General features: G+C 39.7%; 1 protein-coding gene across 7 annotated transcripts in view; it reads left to right on the forward strand.

The window, feature by feature from the left end:
* The window catches only part of XB1001290.S (provisional ortholog of golgin B1 S homeolog), a 70,533-nt gene that overhangs the window by 21,818 nt on the left and 24,569 nt on the right, over positions 1-24,146 (forward strand). For 3 of the 7 annotated variants that reach the window (XM_041561933.1, XM_041561940.1, XM_041561938.1), the window contains 12 exons: positions 890-1,199; positions 4,632-4,741; positions 4,962-5,079; positions 6,409-6,500; positions 7,354-7,505; positions 14,113-14,266; positions 15,802-15,922; positions 17,706-17,836; positions 20,091-20,132; positions 21,376-21,485; positions 22,473-22,641; positions 23,113-23,217. In XM_041561933.1, coding sequence (XP_041417867.1) covers positions 890-1,199; positions 4,632-4,741; positions 4,962-5,079; positions 6,409-6,500; positions 7,354-7,505; positions 14,113-14,266; positions 15,802-15,922; positions 17,706-17,836; positions 20,091-20,132; positions 21,376-21,485; positions 22,473-22,641; positions 23,113-23,217 — 1,614 coding nt within the window. The remainder of the gene's footprint in view (positions 1-889; positions 1,200-4,631; positions 4,742-4,961; positions 5,080-6,408; positions 6,501-7,353; positions 7,506-14,112; positions 14,267-15,801; positions 15,923-17,705; positions 17,837-20,090; positions 20,133-21,375; positions 21,486-22,472; positions 22,642-23,112; positions 23,218-24,146) is intronic. The other 4 variants (XM_041561934.1, XM_041561937.1, XM_041561939.1 and 1 more) reach the window with 4 other exon arrangements.

Consider the following 24,146-nt stretch of genomic DNA (forward strand, 5'->3'; position numbering starts at 1 on the left):
CACAGCAGCTTGTTTATATAAACTATAGTAGTACTTATCTGTTATCTACTGTGTATCCTGTGCTTGAATGGCTGCCCCCATGGCTACACAGCAGCTTGTTTATATAAACTATAGTAGAGTTTCTGAAGCAAACACACCCCTTTTACCAGTGCAGGGCAACAGTACTATATTTTCATTGCTTTAAAACACTTTTTGGTGTTACTGTTTCTTTAGACATCATTACCTTGTAGGTCATACCCAGTTATACCTATCCTTAGCTGTGTCAACCCCTACACTTTCCAGTGCAGTATTTTGACCAATAGGAATTTGGCTACTGGGGAATTCCTGAACCACACAAGCTCTATTTCCAGAAGGGATGCACCGAATCCACTATTTTGGATTCGGCCGAACCCAATTCCTTCGCAAAAGATTCGGTCGAATACCAAACCGAATTTGAATCCTAATTTGCATATGCAAATTAGGGATGGTAAGGGGAAAACATGTTTTACTTCCTTGTTTTGTGACAAAAAGTCACGCAATTTTCCTTCCCGTCCCTAATTTGCATAATTAAATTAGGATTCCGGTTCGGCCGGGCAGAAGGCTTTAGCCGAATCCGAATCCTGCTAAAAAAGGCCGAATCCTGGCTGAATCCCGAACCAAATCCTGGATTCGGTGCATCCCTAATTTCCAGGCTTTCTGGAAAGCTACGTTTTTACTCAAAAGCATCTTATCAAACATTTACATAACTATAGAATCAAACTATTTTATACTCAAGCAAGACTATAGGACAATGAGACCGTTACATTTTTACCTAGATGATTCTCCGTGTCTCTGTTTTCTAATGGCGATGATGATGCTTATAAATGAACATTTACCTGTCTTGATAAAGACTTCTGACATTTATTTTAAGGAAATAACAGAAAAGTGTAAGCGTCTTCAATCAGAAAAAGAAAATCTACAGTCCAAGTTGGAAGCGGAGAAGCATGTAATGAGAGCGCAGCTAAGAGACATGATGGATAAGCATGAGAGTGACCTGCGGGGCTTGCATGACAAACACAATGCCGAGATGCAGCAAATTCAGGAGAAGCACGAGTTGGAAATCCAAGAGAAGTGCCTGACCGTACAGCAGCTACAGCAACAACTTCAGAACTTGGGGAATAGCGTAGGAGAGACTGCCCAACCCACAAACAGCGGAGAAACAGCAGTCATTAAACTTCAAGGTAATTGTAGTATTTTGCTAGGGAACCGGTAGCTATGAAACTGGAAATTTGTTATACAGTTATGGGACCTGTTATCCAGAATGCTCGGGACCTGGGGTTTTCCGCATAATGGATATTTCTGTAATTTGGATCTTCCTACCATAAAGGTAAAATTAAAAAATTTGTTAGTGTAGAACGAAAAAAAACCCCACAAAGGCATATTAAACTTTTAAATCACTAAGTCTTTATTAAGAAATAACTTATCGAAACTCCGCTTGCGATCCAATTCATTGTGCGGCGGTCCATTTCTCCTCCCTGCTTTCCTTATAGTTGAGATAGCGTGGGAGGAGAAATTGAGCACCACACGATGGATCGCTGGATCGCCTTTACTGAAGAGGAGGAGCACAAGCGGAGTTTCAGTAAGTTTTTTCTTAATAAAGACTTAGCGATTTAAAAGTTGAATATGTCTTTGTGGGTTTTTTTTCGTTCTGCACTAATGAATTTTTTAATAAAAAAAAAATTTGATGTTACTGATCCTTCAAGTCTACTAGAAAATCATGTAAACATTAAATAAACCCAATGGGCTTATTTTGTCTCCGATAAGGATTAATTATATTTTAGAGAAAAAGGAAATCATTTTTAAAAACTTGGATTATTTAGATAAAATAGAGTCTATGGGAAATGGCCTTTCTGTAATTCTGAGCTTTCTGGATAATGTGTCGAAGGTTTGTGTAAGTATTCTCTAAATCCCCGGATTACTGAACAATCTCACCACTTGAATAAGGAATTTAAAGGAACAGTAACACCAAAAAATTAAACTGTTTTAAAGTAATGAAAATATCATGTAGTGCTGCCCTGCACTGATAAAACTGCTGTGTTTACTTCAGAAACTCTACTATAGTTCATATAAACAAGCTGCTGTGTAGCAATGGTGGAAATTATATAAAGGCTATATGGCACAGGTTAAATAGTGGATACCAGATAACATTATGTTCTACAGAGCTTATCTGCAATCTGCTCTGTAACCTGAGCATTTTCTCCTTTGAATGGCTGCACCCATTGCTACACATTTATATAAACAATTGCAGTGTTTCTAAAACTAGACTTCTAATATTTTACAACAAGGGGTACTTTATTTACAGGTATTATAATACACAAGTTTTAGTAAGTTAAGTTTTACTAAGTTACTAAAAATGACACCACTACTCACCGTTTATAACGGATGACATCACTAGTCACTGATTATAAGGATATAATTTACAAGATATTCATGGATATTCATGGCTTCGAAAGTTGCTTAAATTCTCTTTGCCTTCATTTTGCAAAACACTTGTTTCGAGTTAAGATCTGATTTAAGATAATCGTGTTTAATATTTTTTGCAAAGATCTTGGCTATCGATGAACTGCAACAGATACGCTGGAGGTTGTGCTTTTAGTGATTTTTACTGTACAAATTAAGCTTTACATTGATCCTTTATTGTATAAGATTTTATTTTCACAAACACAGTGTAGATAATTAGGCATACCTTAGAATGGACAGCAGAGGGCGCTTAATGAGCATTAGATACGTGACAACGAGGCAATGTGGAATGGTAATTTTAGTTATAGGAATTGCAATGATCCCCAAGCATCTCCTGTTGCCATAAATGCAAATATTATTCATTTTGGTTACATACAGGTACTTTGGTTACTCAGTTTGCTTATGGACACTAAAAAGTTTTACTGCAGAACCTGCTAGCTGTTACATTGTTCCCCAGATATAAAAAATACTTTTATCAATTACTTCCCATTATTTATTTTTTACTGTTTTTCCAAAATCTAAGTTTACAGTTGAATGTCCCTGTCTCTGGTGTTTCAGTCTTGCAGCTCAGTAATTCAGGTGCAGACTAGTGATGTGCGGGTCGGGTCGGTCCCACCACCCGCGTCCGACTTCCGGGTCTCTTATAGAGCCACACTGAGGTGCCCCACCAATGACGTCACAAAAGGGGCGAGGCGAGAGGCGCGCGTCTATAAAAACTCAACCCGGAAGTCAGAAGCCGGCATTTGGAAGGTCGCAAGCGGGAAGAGCAATAAGAAGAGCTCAACCCGGACCCGCGGGTATCGGGTCGGCCCACACATCACTACTGCGGACTCTGGACTGTTACAGTTTTGCAACATTTCTCAGCAGCATCTCTGGAGTATTAGCAATTATTGTATCAATTCTAACAGCTGCCTGTAATGTAACCCAGAGATTCTGCTCAGCAGGGACAAAGATAAGAAATGTATCAACTAAATTTATCAATTTAGAACAGTTTTATAGGGTTGGCGATCCCCTCTTTAAAAGTCGTTATTTCTGCTGATATATCTTAAAACAAGTAGTTGTTTGAAGGTGAACAACCCTTTTAATATGCCAGGTTTAGCATAGTGGAATATCCCGACTTGTGAGCATTTAAAGGATAAAGAAAGCTACTGAAGCAGTTTATTGCCAATAGATTACCCACAATAGTGCAAGCTATAACACTATATTTATTCTGAAGAATGCTTTACCATACCTAAATAAACAGCTCTAGAAGCTCCCTCTATTTGTTTAGGATAGCACCTGCCATGTTAGCTTGGTGTGACATCACTTCCTGCCTGAGTCTCTTTCTGCTCACTCATAGCTCTGGTCTCAGATTCAGCAGGGAGGGGAAAGGGAAAGAGGAGCAAACTGAGCATGCTCAAGCCCTAGCCCTGGAGGTTTATGCTGAAAACAGGAAGTCTGATACAGAAGCCCATGTATACACAATAGAAGGAAAGCTGTGTTTCTTTTGACAGAGGAGCAGCATTACTTTGAGGGTTTACTGGTGTATTTATATAGACCTATCTGATAGAGCTTACTTAATTTTAGCCTTTCCTTCTCATTTAAACACAGATTTATAGGGCTGTATATGTAGAAGTACTGGGTTTTTCAGCTTCGATGAGGTTCTTAGGAGGCACGTGTCAGCTGGGCCACAAAATCCCTTCTGAACTAAGAATTTCGATAAAATACCTTTACAATCAAAGTATATTTCATCTTGTTTTATGTTTTAATCGTAATGGTGCACACGGTACAAAGAAACATGCTCTGAATAGTCAGGGTTACAGTAGAGGTTCCCTGAACAAAATGGGACTCTTTAAGCTTTAGGACAATGGCCATTGGGGTTGTTTGAATCAGTCTTTTGTGGGTACTCAAATATGGGTTATTGGCGCCATTTAGCCCCCAATACAGCTTTACTGTGCGGAAAGTGCCAGGTCTGTGACAGTTTTGCCTTTTTGGTTGCAGTTACATGCATCTGATCAGTGTATTGTTAGCCAGTGGAAAACTGCAGCAATCTGACAGCCCTGTATAGTATACTACTGACCTTTGCCGTTCCTTTGAGAGTCCGATCACATTACTTTCATTAGACCGAACCTTTGTTGCGCTCGCCTGATAAACCTTCTTGCGTTTCTTTGCAGGTGAAGCCAAGCTGAAAACAGAAGAGGCAAGTAAATCCGAAGCTAAATTCCTTAAAATGAAGGCTTGGTCAAAGTCCAAAATCAGACAGTTGGAGGAAGAACTAAAAATTGTACAAGTACCACCTTATTATTTAACCTGTCTTTAGCTTCTCCGCCCTATCTATTTTATCTGTCCTTCTCTGTTTAAAAGAGAAAAAAAAAACACCTATTATTTCACTCTGGAAACTTCTCTGATTTCCTATTGAATTTCTCAGAGTTTTTATTGTTTTGCACTGATGCTTCCATTTTTTTTATTGTAACCATTTTACATCTCTTCTTTTTCTGTTATAGTCTGAAGCCAAAAAACAGGACCTGTCTGGCCTGAGCAATCGCATTGTAGAATTAGAAGAGGAGAAGCATGAACTGGAAACAAAACTTGAAACTTTAACAGATCTTCAGGCAATAAATGGTGAGTTTGGGTTGAAAGCTTTGTGGTTCGGTATTGGTGCAGTGACCCGTAGCAACCAATAAGTGATTCAGCCTTCGCATTTGTATTGTAGTTACAGTAATGAAAGTAAATATCTGAGTGGCTTCTTGGACTTGCAGGTCCTTGAGCAAATGTCTATCATGGGCCTGCCCAACTGTTTTCTTGATGGAAATCCCTAAGGATGCATCGAATCCAGGATTCGGTGAATCTTTGTGCCTGGCCGAATCAAGTACGAATCCTTATTTGCATATGTACTTTTTCCTTTCCTGTCCCTAGTTTGCATAATAGGGTTCGGTATTGGGCCGAAGCTTTCAAGAAGGATTCGGCCGAATCCCAAATGGTGGATTTGGTGCATCGCTAGAAATCACTGAGATGTTGATCTGGCAGGTTTAAAAATCCTGTCGGGACAAGTACCAAATCTGCTTGTTGATCTAGTCTTTGCCCCAATAGAATGAGTTTCCATCACTGTGATACAATAATGTTGCCTAAGGGCCAGATGATACTACCAAGCTCATATCGGGGAAACATTCACTCATTTGGTGACTTTGCGATTGGATCTTTATGTGTATTGCCACGTAAGGGATGCTGTCATGGGAAAAAAACATTTTTTCAAAATGAATCCGTTAATAGTGCTGCTCCAGCAGAATTCTGCACTGAAATCCATTTCTCAAAAGAGCAAACAGATTTTTTTTATATTCAATTTTGAAATCTGACATGGGGCTAGACATATTGTCAATTTACCAGCTGCCCCAAGTCATGTGACTTGTGCTCTGATAAACTTCAATCACTCTTTACTGCTGTACTGCAAGTTAGAGTGATATCACCCCCTCCATTTTCCCCCCCACAAGCCAAACAAAAGAACAATGGGAAGGTAACCAGATAGCAGCTCCCTAACACAAGATAACAGCTGCCTGGTAGATCTAAGAACAACACTCAATAGTAAAACCCCATGTCTCACTGAGACACATTCAGTTACATTGAGAAGGAAAAACAGCAGCCTGCCAGAAAGCATTTCTCTCCTAAAGTGCAGGCACAAGTCACATGACCAGGGGCAGCTGGGAAATTGACAAAATGTCTAGCCCCATGTAAGATTTCAAAATTGAATATAAAAAAATCTGTTTGCTCTTTTGAGAAATGGATATCAGTGCAGAAGTCTGCTGGAGTAGCACTATTATGCGTTTGAAAAAAACATGTTTTCTGATGACAGGATCCCTTTAATAGTCCCTGTGGATCTGTGTTATATATTTTGCAGCAGATTCTTTTTAGTCATTTTTGTAACCGCTCTTTTCCTTGTGTTTGATTTCCAAATAGAACAACTTTTGGCCAAGCTTGTGCTCTATGAAGAGCAACAGAGGAAGCTGCAGGCAGATCTCGAGCAGGTTGCAAAGAGGGCAGACTCGCAGGTAATGTTTGTCAAGCACGTGCCTGCTTTCAGTGGGATTCTGGGTAATGTAGTTCAACAACATTTGTAGAGATGTATATTAATGGAGATATGAGTCTGTGTTGTTATTGTAAGGACTCAAGACATGATGAACCAGACCTTGGCACAACAAAGTGGCTTTCTTCGCAAGCATTTCCGGTTTACTTTAAATGCGATTTTAGCTCCAGTGTGTTTGTAGTAGGAATGTACTGAATCGACTATTTTGGATTCGGCCAAACACCGAATCCTTTGTAAAAGATTCAGCCAAATACCGAACCGAATTCCAACATCATTTGCATATGTAAATCAGTGAGCGGGAGGGTGCAGCGTGTGGATTAAAATGTTTTTACTTCCTTGTTTTGTGACACAAAGTCACGTGATTTAAAGGATTCTGATTCGGTCCGGCTAGGCACAAGGATTTGGCCGAATCCCAATCCTGCTTAAAACCGAATCCTGGATTCGGTGCAGGTGTTGCTCAGAGATGTGGAAGTCAGCATATCCAAAGATATAACTTTCCTACCAGTGCACTTGTCTGTCATTAACAACGAGCCGCTCAGGTTGGTGTGTCTTCAGATTTTGAATGTGTCTAGTTTACAGTACGTACAACTTTTCATTATAGCAAGACACAAATATAACACACAGAAATAAGCACATCTCATCTTCCGATTGTTTTGTGCTTACTGTAGGTCAGTATAGCAATTAAAGACTCAGATTGGAATTTTGTATTTAGCTGTATGTATATTCATGTGGTTGTTCACTGCACGAAGGTGGTGCATTTATTCTCATTAGTTCCTGACCTCCAGAATACATTATTCATCCCCGCGTCACATTTTCAGACAAGCGAGTCGGGGAGCGTGGATGAGCTGCACAACCATCTTCTGGAATGGAATGAAATGAGCCCTGAAATTGAAGAAGCACCAAAGAACAGCAGCGAGGAGAAGTCTGTCCTGGCTCTGAGGATGGCACAGATAGAAGAAGAAAGAGAAGGTGAATTCTCCTATTTCATTTACCAGATAGAATTACTTAATCAGGTTTCTCCGTGTCTGGCTGGGTTGCCATTATGTGGGCTGACAGACAGGTGGTACTATAAAGTGATTGATATATGGCTTCGGCATTGGATACCCATTTTGGGTACAGTACAGACTTTAGTCTTTACTGTACCTCATCAATTACATTGTAATTAGCAAGTCATTACTAATGTGTAAGTCAACCTGATCCTTTTTAACATCACCCTGTAGTTAGCCAGCACTGCTTGCCTTAAAGGACCAGTAACATAATTTTTTTTTTAATTGATTAGTATAGAACGGAAAAAAAACACAAAGACAAGTCAAACTTTTAAATCGCTAATAAATAACTTACTGAAACTCCGTTTGCACTTCTCTTCAGAATAGGCAATCCGGCGATCCATCCTGCGGTGCTCAATTTCTCCTGCCTGTCTTCCTTATTTTTTATTTTCGTTCTATACTAACTAATTTAAAAAAAAAAAAATTGATGTTAGTGGTCCGTTAATCTTTTGAAAACACACATACCATATAAGTTTTCCTTGACTTCTTTTAGCCAAATCAATGCTGTGAATGAGCTGTCCAGATACCCATTCTAAAGGAGAAGTGCTTTCAAATTAAATTATAATAAAAATAGAGAGTTCCCTCAAATGCCTGTTGCTCTCCCCCCTCCGTCTCCTTAACTGCTCCAGGTAAATGTGACCAACGAATTCACTCGATGGTGTTAAAAGAATATTCACATCCAAATTGCATACATACTCTTATATTCAAGCAACTTCTGTTGATATTGCTTGTGTTCCACTGAGTGAAAGTAACTTTTTGGATGTGGTTTTTTGCTTAAAGGAGAAGGAATACAATTTTACACTTTAAGGTGCCAAAAGTTAGGCACCCCCAAGTGATTACTTTTACTTACCTGAAACCCCAGGCCGATGCTCCTATCAACAAAAAAACTGGACCGGCCCAGGGTTATTCCAGCAAACACCACCGAGTGATCCTCTTCCTGCTTTTTCGGGTCTTCTCGTGCAGTAGAGTGAAAAGCCGAACTTAAACAAAAAGCCGTTGATTTCATTCTACTGTGCATGCGTCTGCCCCTGGTAATTTGAAAACCGAAGAAGCAGGAAGATGGTCTCTCCGTGGTGCTCACTTGAAGAACCCCAGGTTGGTGCAGTTTTCTGCTCATAGGAGCACTGGCCCGGGGTGTCAGGTAAGTAAAAGTAATCACTTGGGGGTGCCTAACTTTTGCCACCCCCAAGTATAAAATGGTATTCCTTCTACTTTAACAAGACAAGGTCAATATAATAAAGTGCAGATTAATAAACCATTGATGTAGCTCAGAAAAGTAGAAAGATGAGAGCTGGAGAAAGCACCGTAGCATGGTTCACTCAGAAAGGCACAAATACTTCTTTTATTAGTGGTGAAGTAGCATTGAAGGGCTAAATTATATAGCAATGTTACCAGCAGTGGTTTTTAATGGAACAGTTCAGTGTAAAAATAAAAACTGGATAAATAGGTTGTGCAAAATAAAAAATGTTTCTAATTTAGTTAGTTAGCCAAAAATGTAACCTATTGTTAAAGAGGACCTGTCACCTTGAGACATAAGTAATAGATATCTTTTCCCTCCTTGGTTTAACCCTTTAGTCAGCTGTTTTTGTCTATATCTGAAACGGATTCGAAAATATCCTACATGTAAAAAGTGCTTCATAGGCGCTGCCATGTTGAAACAGGACCCCTTTGTTTTCTGTGTGTGGATTGTGCCAAACTACCAAATCTCATGTATGCTTAGTCATAGAGTATACTCTGTGATAGACTGGCTCTGTACAACTCATGTCACACCAGGACTTGATATTCTATTAGGATTGTTTGAAACACATTGTTCTATTCAGATTGTGTGGGCTTTTACTAAAAATCTCATAAACTATGAAATTATCGAACCGCTAAAACCTGCTAAGAATGTGCAGTTCTTGGGGCTCATTCATAAACACTGGGCAAATCTGCACCTGGACAATAACCAATTAAATGTTTGCTTTCAAAGTTCAACCTGCAGCTGCCTGTAAAAAGCCAGTCACCGATTGGTTGCTATGGGCTACTGCCCAGGTGCACATTTGCCCAGTGTTTATAAATGAGCCCCCTTTATCTTAAAGTCAACCCACAAAATAAAAATGTGCCTAATAAAATAAATAAATAAATAAATAAATAAATAAAGACACTGCTGGGATTTAGGGTTAAATATAAAAATCAGGAAAGTGTGTGTGTGAAGGGTAAAGTAACTCAAGACTTTTGCTTGTCAAGAGTAGACTAATTGTTTACATGAAGAGCAGAAAGCAGCAGCATTATGGTTAAACTTTAGCTGCTACTTCTGCTCTGTAATGCCAGCAAACGGAGCTCCTTATCTGACACCCCCTCCCTTCTCCCTCCTCCGTTCTGATAAACTTTACCGAATGTGCTTCCTCGTTCTGTCTGTGCTTTTGAACACTTACACTACATGCGCTGTAGTCCTCCAGCCCCTGACAACTGCAGAAACTGGAGATATCGCGAGAGGAGTGTGCAGGGCTGATTCTACCCATGATGCCTTGCTCTCCTGACTTTCAGAAAGTCGGGCTTCAGTCAGTATCTCGTGGACATTTTCAGAAGTAGCTATAAATTTAGATTTAGTGAGATTTGAGTTGAATAAATTGAGGTATGTGGTTTGTTTTAACAGTTTTATTGCCTTCCTAGTATTAACTCAATCGTGACAGGTTTCCTTTAAGGGCTGGACTGACTTCAAAGCAGGAAGTAGTGAAGATAAACTTGATTATTTCTTAAACTTCAAATAGTTCTGGCTATAATGTTAGGCATCCACTCACTCCAGCCTTTATACATTACATTTTTGGATAACTATATTAAAAAAAATGTTAGATAAAATCTATTTACCCAGTTTTTATTTTTATACTGAACAATTTCTTTAAGTTTCTAGCATTAAATACCCTTTCTGGTTCATTTAGTCAGCCCACCCCCCCACCTTTAAAGGTAGCTATATAGGGGCTTACTAAAACTGCCATCTTGGTCCCTCCAGAGTCTTGGGCTTATTGTCCCATGTCTGGGCCCCTGCTGACAGACTGTCCAAGCAATGATTTTCCAAACATCAGCAATATTTCTCTTGGGCGGGTTAGAAATCCCAACTAGCAGTGCCAATGGGTCTCCCCCAATTGTGATTCGCTTGGATCGGATCATAATCTGATTTTGTCCATCGATCCATCTGTAAATAGACCCACATTCTGGGAGACTGACCAGTGTGAATGATTCTTTAACACCAGCAGGTTCTGTGAATTTATGGTGATAAGGTTTTGGCAGCTTCAAGCAATACAGCACATGACCTGTCTCTTCCTTGCTCATTACACAGTATAACTTGTATTTATGGCAGCTGATATGATTAATGGAATAGGAATGAGTGAAGAGAGTTAGAGTATGCACATTAGCCAGTGAAGCTTGCGCTCTCTTGACTCTTGCAGGCTGTGTATGACTACAGCATACATTAGCAACTGATATTTTTTTTCTAAACCACTCCCAATAGGGACAGTATGCACCGAACTCCTCCAAAGTTTAACATTCCCTTTAAAGTCATACAGGGAAATGTAAAACCGACAAGCTTCCCATCATATTAAATGGTCTGCTTGCCTAGATCAGGGATAGGTAACGTTTACTTCTTCAGCTATTGCAGAATGAGAACTCCCAAGACCCCCCCTACACTGGGTGCTGGGAATGATAGATTCTGGAGCAGCTGGAGCAGGGGTGTAACTACAGAGAAAGCAGATCCTGCGGCTGCAGGGGGACCCAGGAGGTATAGGGGCCCTAATTAAAGTGGACCTGTCACCCAAATGTAAAAAGCTGTATAATGAAAAAAAAATTCAAATTAAACGGGAAATCCAATTTTTTTTTTATTAAAGCATTCATAGCTGTTGTAGACTCGTTTAAAAATCTCAGCTGTCAATCAAATATTGCCTGCCCCTCCTCTATGCCTTAGGCATAGAGGCGGGGCAAGAAATTACTTTCACTTTCCATTCAGCACTTCCTAGATGTCACTACTCTCCCCACATTCCCCCTCACTCTTAACCATTTAATTGTGTAGCCAGTGCATGGGGATGGACATCAGGTCCCCCATTCTGGTGCACAGAAGATTCTGAGATGATACAAGGCTTGTCTTAATAACAGTGTCCACAAAATGGCTCCTCCCTGTTTGCTGTTCCCGGTCTGGGAACTCAATTATTATTGAGTTCCCAGACCGAGGGCAACAAGATTCAAATAATTTATACAGTGTAATTAAAAATTATTTTGCTTGACAAATGTGATAAAATAGGATTTGGAATATTTTTTGTAGGTGACAGGTCCCCTTTAATATATAATTTCAATAAATTTTAGCAGAACAGGTCAACCTCTAGACATTTTGGGGGCCCCAAAAATAATTTTCTGTGGGGCCCAGTGATACCTCTGAAGGGCTGACATTTGCAGACATTCCTTATCATTTCTTGTCTGAGCATGATTGTTCGTATTTTATTTTCTCCTCCACATCATGAAATCCGCTGAGTTTTCAGTTTTCCCTCCCTCCACTCTTCTACCCTACACTGTGATTTGTTCAGCCACCAAGAACATGGTTTCCCATCAGTTTTGTGCATGCAGGTTACATGTTGCCTCCGCAGGTAGCGACGTACTGCTGTCTCGTTCCCCCGGGAGCCTTATCTTGTGGTGGAAACAGACAGCAGTATGTCTCTAGCTGCTGCTGGCCTTCCAGTCGTATGTGTTTTATTTATCCCCACCAGTCCCATCTGTATCTGATTTTATTTTAATCCCTTTTCACAAATCACTTTCATGCCTTTTTCCGTTGCATGGTTTGTGTGTTTGTGGGTATCCGCTGTGCCTGACTGCTACACTAATTCATTATGGCACCTGTCATGTTGGTGATCACTTATTGAAACATACAGATGCCTATTTGCACTATACTCCTAGTGGGATTTGTTCTGTAGATTGTATAAGACATGTCGGTTCAGAAGCAGATGAGACGCAATAAAAAACAAGTGAATGTAAAATTGATGAGGGGGCTATTCTAAGCACTTTTGCAATGTACATTCATTATTTTTTTTTTATTTTTAATTCCAAGATATTAAGGGATACATGTGCTGTTAATATGAATGTTGTTACAACAGCGCCACCTGCTGGTCATTTTCTGACCATTCTGACCACCAAGTTGTCAAGGAAGTTGTCAGATGTTGCTCTGATTTTCTTCTGCTTAGGAAAGAAATGATAAACCTTTCTCAACCTTTCTCTTTTGAGAGAGAGAGAGAAAATTAGGGGCAGGAATGGTAAATCTCCGTCTCGAGAGAGAGGCTGAAAACAATTTTTTTTAAAGAAGACCAATTGCAAATTATATCAAAATATCACTGGACATCATACTAAAAGTTAATAGTTGAACTACTGTCAGACCACTAACTAGTATCCAACCGAGAAACTGGGCTACAAATTTGACACAAGGGTGCCAGTCGTCCTGCAATGGCAGGTGCCCCCTAACCATAACTCCTGCCCTGGGGTCTACTAACTATTTGTTTAGATCACAAAACAGATGGGAATAAGACCTTCCAAATGTGCAATAAGCCAAAATGAATTCATATACGTACTATGATTCATTAAGGTTTCTTTTATTCAGTGTGTTCTACTATGACTTGATAAGTGTATTTTACTTATGATTATTTGCCTGCAAATTAGGGATGCACCGAATCGACTATTTGGGATTCGGCCGAATCCATGAAGCCTTCATGAAAGGAATCCTAATTTGCATATGCATATTAGGGACGGGAAAGGAAAAAAGGGGAAAAACATTTGAAAAGTCACGTGATTTCCCTTCCCGCCCTAATTTTCATATGCATGTGGTTGGTGCTATTTTTCCGGAAAGGATAAAATACTGATCTCCCGGTGGGGCATGAGCATGAATGAATTGCAGTAATGATCAGAAATGACCGTGTATCAGTAATCCATTTCTCTAACTCTGCACTTTAAAGACATTTTCTGCATGTTTGGTAAATGCAAAAACCTGCCGTTTTTCCTTGCTGCAAGGGATAGTAATGCGCACAGACAAGTTGCTCTCATGCGAAAGATCCTGTGGCGAGAGTCTCGGATGTCCATATAAAAATATCCACACGTATAAGAAGCAGTCATTGCATTAGAAAGAAACTGTAGCTAATTTTAAATGACCCGCCTCACTTCCTGGTTCTGCCGAGTCAATGCATGTGTAAGACTCAGCTTCCTGTATAATGAGCTGCTCCTTATCGCAAAGCCTAACAAAGGCGGAAGCTTAGAGAAGGGAGGACACATTATCCTGTTTTGGATAGAAAGGGGATAACAAAATACTATGTAGGATTACATTGCTTTATAAGGTTCTGTCTCATGCAAAAGCAACTTGTCGGGCATTACTTGCCCTTGAAGTATCCCTTGCCAAGCAGCCATAATGGAGTGCTTTGTACAGAATACATTTGGGGGAACTCACCAGGTGAATGCGGTGGTTGAAAGAGTGCCAGGCTTGTGGGTTGGGTACAGCTTTGTTATAAAACTGCTTTCCTGTGGCACAAAACTGATTGAGGATGACTGGTTCTTTCCTGGCTGCTCCGATCCAGCCATGGACTCAGGGCAGCAGGAGCTGGAGGAGGAGCTGAGTGCATTTCGAGGCCTGGGGAAAATGCGACCGGCGAGGAGGAAAAGCAGCAAAGCAGCGCCAAAGATGCAGGTCAGTGCTCTCATGGTGTCCCTTCTGAGTTCATGCAACAATATTTACAGCCCTTTACACTATTCTCTCCCAACTGCAAATCTTTGTATCTCCCTTTTTGGGAAACAAAGGTGCATTATGGGTAAAAACATGGCGGATTGTTCCTTTTTTAACACTATTAATAGTCACTTTTGTTCCTGCATGGGTACGTGTAGTTTAAGGGGGTCCTCCTTACCCTCACATAGTTATAGGAGCTCCTACCTTGAAACCCTTTGTTTACATCACTGCAGGAATTGGATGAAATTATGGGGGCATTTTTACTGGGACCCACATTTGGGGAGGGGTGCGGGATCCATTATCCAGAAAGCTCTGAATTACAGAAGGTCATCATCTCCAGTAGACCCTACAGTTACACTGGCCCACAGCGACCCAAAGTTTTTTTTTTTTTTTATAGAAGTTGATGAAGAACATAATTATAGATGCAAGAAAAGTCGCCAATGAGAATTCGACTGATTAAATAACTTTATTATGAATTCAAGAGAACTGACCAATGAGAATGCTGATTCCCAGCACTATGTCAGACATTTTCCTGTTATCTTCCATATAGAGATTTCTATGTCATTTTTTTTCTTCTTCATTATATGACACAGGAATCAGACATGGGGCTTAAAGCTTCCAACTCCAGTTGCAGGAACAAAGAACATGGAGTCAGATTTATACAGAACAGCTGGGATTCTCATTGGAGGATTTTATTGCATTTTAATGCAGCCGCTAGTCATGGAGATTTGGGGAAAACTTTTGAATAAATAAAATTGTGCAATATTGCTTTAAAGGAAAAATTAACCCCCTTTCTAATAAAAACCACTACCCTCCATAGTCCCCCTCTCCCTGCTCCCCCCCCCCTGCACAGGAGATAAAACAAGTAAATACCCCTAAGCTGGTAATTACCCCTTGTTGCAGAGTCAGCGCAGCGGAGCTCATTGGGGCCATCTTTAGCCGCCGGTAATCTCAGTAAGGAAGCTCCGTATTGGTGCATGCACAGTTGGAGCATTTTCCCGTTCCACTACAACTGCGAATGCGCCGAAAGTGACGAAAATTACCGAAGCGCCGGAAGAAGACCCGAAGATTACCGAAACGGCTCAAGATGGCCCCTGTGAGCTCCGCTGTGCTGACTCTGCAACAAGGGGTAATTACCGGCTTAGGGGCATTTACTTGTGTTAACTCCTTTGTGGGTGGCAGCAGGGAGAGGGAGACTATGGAGGGTAGGGGTTTTTACTAGAAAGGGGGTTAAGTTCTCCTTTAAGAATACAACCCAGCTGGGTTTTTTCCACTAAAAAAATCAGATTTTATAGTTTAAAAGAAACTCGAGTTTTTGCCATTCAGACTTTACTAAATAACCCTGTAAGTGTTCTGATGAATATTTTTGCCACTGATCATTGCCTTTGTTCTGAAGCCGTTTTGTTCCGCTTTCTCGTTCAAGTGATGAAGCCACATGACTTTTCATATCTTTGCATTGATTTTTAGAACGATGTTCTGTGTCTTTTTGTTATACCCAGGAGGATGATGATTACAGCAGAAAGGGCTTTGATGATCAGAACATGACTCTGGACAGCATCGATTCTGCTGAGGGCGAGAACATGGGAGGTTGGTGGCCTGAATACGCTCCTTTTAACTCAGGTGTGACCCCCACTAGACAGTTTATAATCCCCTTGTATGCACCATCTGGCCTGCAAGGGGTGAAGCATGCACTGCATCACGTTTATTTTCTTATGTGCACACTAACAGCTGTTGGCGTGTTGGTCTCTAACACGTGGAACATGTTTGTTTTGTGACCATTACTTTATTTATTTATTTTTTGTCATTCATTTATTTTGCTTTGAATTTGAAGGCATGTGCAAGCTTGATGAACTGCCTAGTCTGGCTCTCGATCTATGTGACGCGTTCCATGCGGGTGCGGTAATGTGCGTCTTCCCTCGTGCTAATGGCTTCCACACCAGCAGGGTCTGAGGTTAAACTAAATGATCACCAAAAACAAACTCTTTTGGCCAGATTTATCAAAGGTCAAATTTATGTGAATTTTCTTTTTTTTACTAATTCAAATCTACTCACAACTCGAAGGGGTTTAAGAAAAATTTTGAACGTCTAATATCCGATCCAATAGTCCCGACCCGAAAATTCGAATTGAGTATCCCATCCAAAACAAAAAAACTCGAATGTCAGGAAGGTACTTAACATATTCTAATGGTTCAAAGGGCCTCTGCCATTGACTTGTAAATGAACTCGGTAGGTTTTAGGTGGCGAATATTTGAATTAGAACTGTTTCCATGGTGGAGGTGTGATAAATCTCACATTCGAATTTACATTCAAATTGGAGGATTAAAATTTGATGTGTGCCTTTTGATACCAAAAAAAATTAGAAAATTCAATTTCACTATTCGACCCTTAATAAATCTGCCCCTTAGTATTTTGTAGACTGAAACAAAGTAACTATGCAATTGGTCTATTTTTTTTCGAAAACTCTGTCGTGTGTCAATTGTTTATAATATGCATTTAATTGTCTAATTAAATGTGCTCTAATAAAAAAAAATATCAGTTTACCGTCTGTATGTATTGGTTTGGATTAGAAAGATGGTTCTCTGAATGTTTATTATATACGGGTGCCTCCGTGACACCTGGAGGCATCTAAACAGTTCTTAAAGGATAAGTAAACCTTTAACATAAGAGAATGTAAAATTGATGAGAGTAAAATTCTAAGAACTTTGGCTTAGAATTTTTTCATTATTTATTATTACCCTAGCAACCTTGCACTGATTTGAATAAGAGACTGGAATATGAGCAATGAAAACAACACTATATTTGTAGCCTTACAGAGTATTTGTTTTTATATTGGGTCAGTGACCCCCTTTTAAAAGCTAGAAAGAGTTGGAGAAAGATGGCAAATAATTTAAAAACAATAAAAAATAAACAATGAAGACCAATTGAAATGTTGCTTAGAATGAGCCATTCTATAGCATACTAAAATTTAACTTAAAGGCGAACCACCTTTACTTTTGCAATGTACATTCATTATTTATATATTTTTAATTCCAGGATATTAAGGGATACATGTACTTATATTATGAATGAATTTTGTTACAACAGCTCCACCTGCTGGTCAGTTTCTGACCATTCTGACCACCAAGTAGTCAAGGAAGTTGTCAGGAGAAAGAAAGAGGCTGCTCTGATGTTCTTCTGCTTAGGAAAAAAAAATTAGAAACCTTTCTCAAATCTTTCCTTTCTGAATACACTCAAAATACATCCGTTTTAACATTATTATTATTATTATTAACTCTTTAGAATCTGTCCCTCCACTAAGGATTATTTTCTTGGTAAAGGTATAATGCATATACTGCAGGATGTTTTGGTGTTTTTTATACAAGTAAGCTTTAATTGCGTTGCCGTGTGGCCGTGTTCTTTGTAGGATTACGCACGGTGGTGGAAGAGCTTGAACTGGAGAGGAACCAACTGCAAGAGCAAATTATGACCTTGGAAGAGCGTTGCCAGGAGCTGGAAGACAGATTACAACTTCAGCTAAGAATTGAGTCTTTGCAGGTATGTTGCTACCTTGCTGCAATACGCGCTTATGTATTACCCAAGATAGAGTCCTGCACGGGTCCATTTTTTTGAAACCCGTACCCAACCCGCAAACCGAAATTTGACCCGCATGTTCCTGCTACCCGACCCGCAAAAGGCCAACCAACCTTCCAACCCTGAATGACACCCGAAACCAGGCGTGACATCACATTTGCCCGGAAGTGACGTCACTCTGGTGCGGAATCTTACCAAAAATTTTTAAAAACTGGAAGAACCACATGGGTGGGTGGGAGGGACCAAGCCCGCACCTTTGTTGGGTAACCAGCTGAGTTTACTGCGGACTGCCTGTACGTCCATGGAATCGGTGACTTTTTTCCCGAAACCCAACCAATTTGCGGGTATTCCCGCACCCGATGCAGGACTCTAACCCAAGAACACAGGCTGCAGGCAGGGTTGGTCTGAACAGGCCCATGAGTTGGTATCATGTACCCAATGTGGTTGTTCATCGCAATAAAGGGAAATCTGTAGTTAGTAACTGTTAGAAATCCATGCACACACTCAAAGTTCAGCCAGACCTAGACATTGCTACACTCCTTAGAACTTTGGAGCCCTAACTCAGCAGTGCATTGGTTTCCCAAACATTTGTTCAGGGATTGCCTTACCGGATAAGTAGATTACAGATATATGAAAACTTTGTTTTATCAGAACTAATGATTCCCCCGAATCCACTATTTTGGATTCAGCCGACCCCCGAATCGTTCACGAAAGATTTGCCGAATACCGAACCGAATCTGAATCCTAATGTGCATATGCAAATTGGGGGTGGGAAGGGGAAAATCTTTTTATTTCCTTATTTTAGGACAAAAAGTCATGTTATTTCCCTCCCATCCCTAATTTGCATATGCAAATTAGGGTTCAGATTCTGTTCGGCCGAATCCAAATACTGCTGAAAAAGGCAGAATCCCGAACCGAATCCTGGATTTGGTGCATCAGAACTCGGGCCAAAATATGTCGGACCCCAAATCTCAGTGTAATCAATCTTCATGCTTGACTTCTTCTATTATGTTCAAACAAAGGTGCAAAGTTTGACCAAGTGTCCCATAGCAACAAATCAGGTGGATGATCAGCGACTTCTCTCTGTTGATCGGTAGCTATTGGTCACTGAACTTTTAGCAAAAAAGGTGCATTTTTTTTTACATTACCCGGTTCTATCACTGGATATCATTGTACCTAGCCTGTAGGCCAGGCCCCGTTTCCGTTCCAGGCCCCCACATTTTTGGAATCGCTGCTCTCGTGACAATAACGAGGGCAGTGAGTAGTTACTAACTCCTACTACAGGTATGGGATACGTTATCCGGAAACCACTTATCCAGAAAGCTCCGAATTATGGAAAGGCCATCTCCCATAGACTCCATTACAATCAAATAATCCAAATTTTTAAAAAACACTTCCTTTTTCTCTGTAATAATAAAACAGCAGCTTGTACTTTAATCCAAACTAAGATATAATTAATCCTTATTGGAAGCAAGGCCAGCCTATTGGGTTTATTTAATGTTTACATGATTTTCTAGTAGACTTAAGGCATGAAGATCCAAATTATGGAAAGATCTGTTATCCAGAAAACCCCAGGTCCCGAGCATTCTGGATAACAGGTCCCATACCTGTATTTCCTTTCCTCTATATTCGTCTGGTAAAGCTATTTATTTCCTATATCCTCCACTTGAACATGAAAGTTTATCTCTGTTGCCCAAATAACAACCTTAAATCCACAATGATGTTCTATCTATGGCAATAAAAGTAGACTGCAACTGGAGTCAAGGGGGGAAAATACATTTTTCTATAACATACTAAAGGTGAACTACCCCTTTAACTTTCCCAGCTTGTATAATCCTGGCAGCAGCGTTTCTGATGGTCAGTGTTACTATATATAAAAGCATATACTGTGCAGTAGTGAACTATGGAGCATGTTTAATTTTAGGGTCTGCCAGTTCCCAGAGATGCACAGAATACAGACTGCCGTTACCCCTCCTGCATTATATATATATATATATATATATATATATATATATATATATATATATATATATATATATATATATATATATATATATATATATATATATATATATATTTATATTTATTATATTTGTATAGCTTCTCATACCTCTAATAATAATAGCTTATTATAACATAAATTACTGCTTCTCTGAGAAAAGGGCCCATATATTCTGGGGTTTTTTTTGGGGTTTTGTAACCAAGCCTTTTAACACAGGTAACATTTGATGTAGAAGAAGATGCTCTGCCCATAAGTCAGGTTTGTTCTGGCCTTTCCTAAATCCGTGTGCTTGTTGTGATGGGATAGTAACACCGAGTGTCCTACTCACTCCTATGTATGGTTGTAACTTTGTTGGGTGACTTTTTGCCCTCTTAATGTATGGTTGTGGTGTGTATTAACACTGTGGGTCGAGACTTACAGACCCAGCTCTTTTGTTGAACTACTATTCTCTCACTTTGGTGGTCCGTCGGGATACGGGGAGTAGTATTTCAACAGCAGCTGGAAAGGAGCTGGCAGACAGTCCAACAGTTAGGAACACTCAATATTTCTGAAAAGAGTGTTTACTAAAGGCTTATGGAATTGCATGTGCAGTTTAAAGGGGAAGGTAACTCCTTTTTGACATGAGTTCATTCAGTTGGGCTGATCTAAAAAAGAGGTGCATGAACACTATCTGCCAGAATTTAGTTGACAGTCAGTCAACCCCTCCCTCCCCTAGTTCCATGTTGGTGTAATGGATTCTGGAATTTGAAGTTCCTCCATAGTGGGTATTGCACAGATTCACCGAGAAAACACCCCCATACACATAAACGCATTTAACATGACATAATATATAAAGGAAATTGTTTGGATTTGCAATAAAAATACTGAACGGCGTAAGTTGAACGTTATTGACTGTATGTTGCCATACCCTAGTTATGCACAGGTCTTGTGGTCTTTCATTTAAAGAGAGAGTTCACCTTTAAATTACGCTATAGAATGTCCTGTTCTCAGCTGATTTTCAGTTGGTCTTTATTTTTTTGTAGTCTCCTCCTTTCTGACTCTTTCCAGCTTTAAAATGTCACCTACTGGCAGCTCAAATCTATTGCTTGGTGAGGCTACAATTTTACGGTTATTGTGACTTTTTATTCTGTTCAGGCTTCTCCTATTCACCCGTCTGCCTCTTATTCATTGCCTGGTTGCTAGGGTAAATTGAATAGCAACCACATAGCTACAAACCCGAGGGCTTCTGAACAAAAAGATAAATATTTAAAAAATAAAAGGACCAATTGCAAATTGTCTCAGAATATCACTGTATACTAAAGAGTGAATTTGAAGGTGAACTACCCCTTAGATAGGGTGATGGGATTACACATAAGGTGAGGCTCAGGATTCTATTTCAATGCCTAAATTTCTGTAAATGTTGTCACACGATCATCACGTCAGAGTCAGATTTACATAACATCGTCAGCTGAAAACCAGAGAACTTATTGATTGAGGATTAACGCTTACTCTTTTGTTTTAGAGTGAAAATGAACATTTGCAGGCCCAGCTTGGACAGCTACATCAACAGCAGAACCTGGAGACCGAAAAGCAATACAACATTTCATCCACGCTAAGCGAACAGCTGAAGGGGTATCTATATTCTTGGACGTCTCATTGATATGGAAACATTTGAATTTGTATATTACATAGTAACATAATAAGTTAGATTGAAAAAAAGACAGACGTCCATCAAGTTTAACCTTGTAAGTCTATATATAACCTGCCTAACTGCCAGTTGATCCAGAGGAAGGCGAAAAACCCCATTTGAAGCCTCTCCGCATTTGCCTTAGAGGGGGAAAAAATTCCTTCCTGACTTCAAGATGGCAATGGGACCAATCCCTTGTACTATGAGCTATCTCCCATAGCCCTGTATTCCCTCCCTTGCTAAACACCATCCAACCCCTTCTTATACCCATCTAATGTATCAGCCTGTACCACTGATTCAGGGAGACAATTCCACATCTTCACAGCTCTCACTGTAACAAACCCCTTCCCAATATTTAGGCGAAACCTCTTTTCTTCTAATCGGAATGGGTGACCTTGTGTCAGCTGGAAAGACCTACTGGTAAATAAATCATTAGAGAGATTATTATATGATCCCCTTCTCCAGCGTGAACATCCCCAATTTGGCCAGTCTTTCCTCGTGGCTTAGATTTTCCATACCTTTTACCAGCTTAGTTGCCCTTCTCTAGACCCTCGCTAATATTAAAGGGAAAGCTCATCCTTGAAGACTGCAGATACCGATTTCCGTTGTAATTGTATTTGCAACTTAAAAGCTATTGAACATTAGTTATAAACATATATTGGAAAGTTGCTTTACATTTTCATTAGCCAAAAAGCTGTTTATGGATACACATACCCATGTGTATGTGCTCCATCCCCTGTAATGTCATAGTGATCTGGTCTTGTCGTTGGGAAAAGGTTAAATTACATGTATTATTGGGCTCCCGTTTCTTCTCGGATATTACAACCCCTTTAGCTACACACCCAATTGCTCTAGATATCAGGGCTAATTTAGAGTAGTAACCAAAATCTGTTTTGCCAATGCCAAATCTAATAGGCTTCAATCAATGTCAGTTTCACAGACCGAAACGCGTTCCTTGAAAATGTTATAGTGGAAAAGGAGCAGGTCATTGTGGAAGCAGCAGGCAAACTGGAGGAGCTGGCAATGTTAAAAAAGAACTTGAAAGAAAGAGAGGATTTAAACAAAGCACTTGCTGAGAAGTTGGATCAGAGCGAACTTCAGGTACGTTGGTTACTGACAAGTTATGGATTTTGAACGTGAAGGTAAACCGTAATTATAAATCCCTTTAATCCTTGCCCAGTTTTCAGCCAAACAATATGGGGCCTTCTTCAACTTCAAGCCCATACTCCTTTTTCTGGGTTGAAATTAAAGAGACAAACTGGGCAATGGGATTCACTAGTAATTTAGAAATGGTGTATTTGATAGGTAATCGTACTGAACAGATATGTCATGGGCTGGTTGTCCTATATATCATAGGTTATATTAAATGTTTTTTAAGTGTGTCTCTGTATCATCTGATCACCACCATTGACCTTCTTTAGGGTTGAACAGACCTGGCCTGTCAAATGGCAGTGGGACTATTGTAAAATTCCATACACAGTCACTATGTATTGGGGGTGGTGTGTGTGTGTGTCAGATGTCAACAATTTACCTGTATAGGATATGCATTTTAATGATCCTCTATTCCCCCAGTTTGAAGAGACCAGGAAGAAGCTAGCTGATTTAGAAGCTGAAAGTCAAGCTCTGAAATTGTCGAACAATGAATTAACTGAGAAGGCGGCAGCCTTAAAAGAAAGGGTAAGGCTGTGATTCTTGCAAAGGGGATAATGTTTGAAGGCCATTTAGGGGAACTTTTGGGAAAATTTAACTTTGCTCTTCTCTCAATGAATCCTGAAAAATTAAGTAAAGAGGTTTGGCAATCACAGAGCTAAGCACCTTGGGATGAATACCATCTGGCCCCGGACCTTTGTTAACCTTAACATGTTCTAGTCTCTTTTGAATTTTGAATTTACTAGAATTGGGACTATTAAGAAGGAGGCCGTCATTAACTGGTTCCTCATTTGTGTAGACAGACGAAAAATATGAGTTCAGAATCTATCCTAGATTGAGTTCAGGCGCTATCCTAGACACTGAAGCTGTGCTTGAAGTAGTAGATACTTAAAATAATTATGTTTTTGCTAAGGGGTGCCTGAGCATGATGATAGTTAAAGGAGTTGTTCACCTTCAAATCAACTTTTAGTATGATGAAGAGGGATATTCTGAGATAATTTGCATTTTGCTTTCATTTTTGATTATTTGTGGTTTTTGAGTTATTTAGCTTTTTATTCAGCAGCTCTCCAGTTTGCAGTTTCAGCAATCTGGTTTGGAGCAATCTCCAAATTACCATAGCAACCATGCATTGATTTAAATAAGACTGGGATATAATTAGGAGAGGCCCTGAACAGAAAGATGAGTAATAAAAAGTAGCAATAACAATAAATGGGTAGTCTTACAGAGCATTTGTTTTTTAGATGGGGTCAGTGACCCCCATTTGAAAACTGGAAAGAAAAAATGAAGACCAGTTGAAAAATTGCTTAGAATTAGCCATTCTATAACATACTAAAAGTTAACGTACAGGTGAACCACCCCTTTAATGATATTAACATAATTTTACTATTTATTTGGCCTGTCCCCCATAAAATTTGTTTGTTGGGATGTGCCATGTGCTTTTCCTAAACATATCTCAT

Source organism: Xenopus laevis, chromosome 4S (assembly GCF_017654675.1).
Source record: "Xenopus laevis strain J_2021 chromosome 4S, Xenopus_laevis_v10.1, whole genome shotgun sequence".
Classification (NCBI taxonomy): domain Eukaryota; kingdom Metazoa; phylum Chordata; class Amphibia; order Anura; family Pipidae; genus Xenopus; species Xenopus laevis.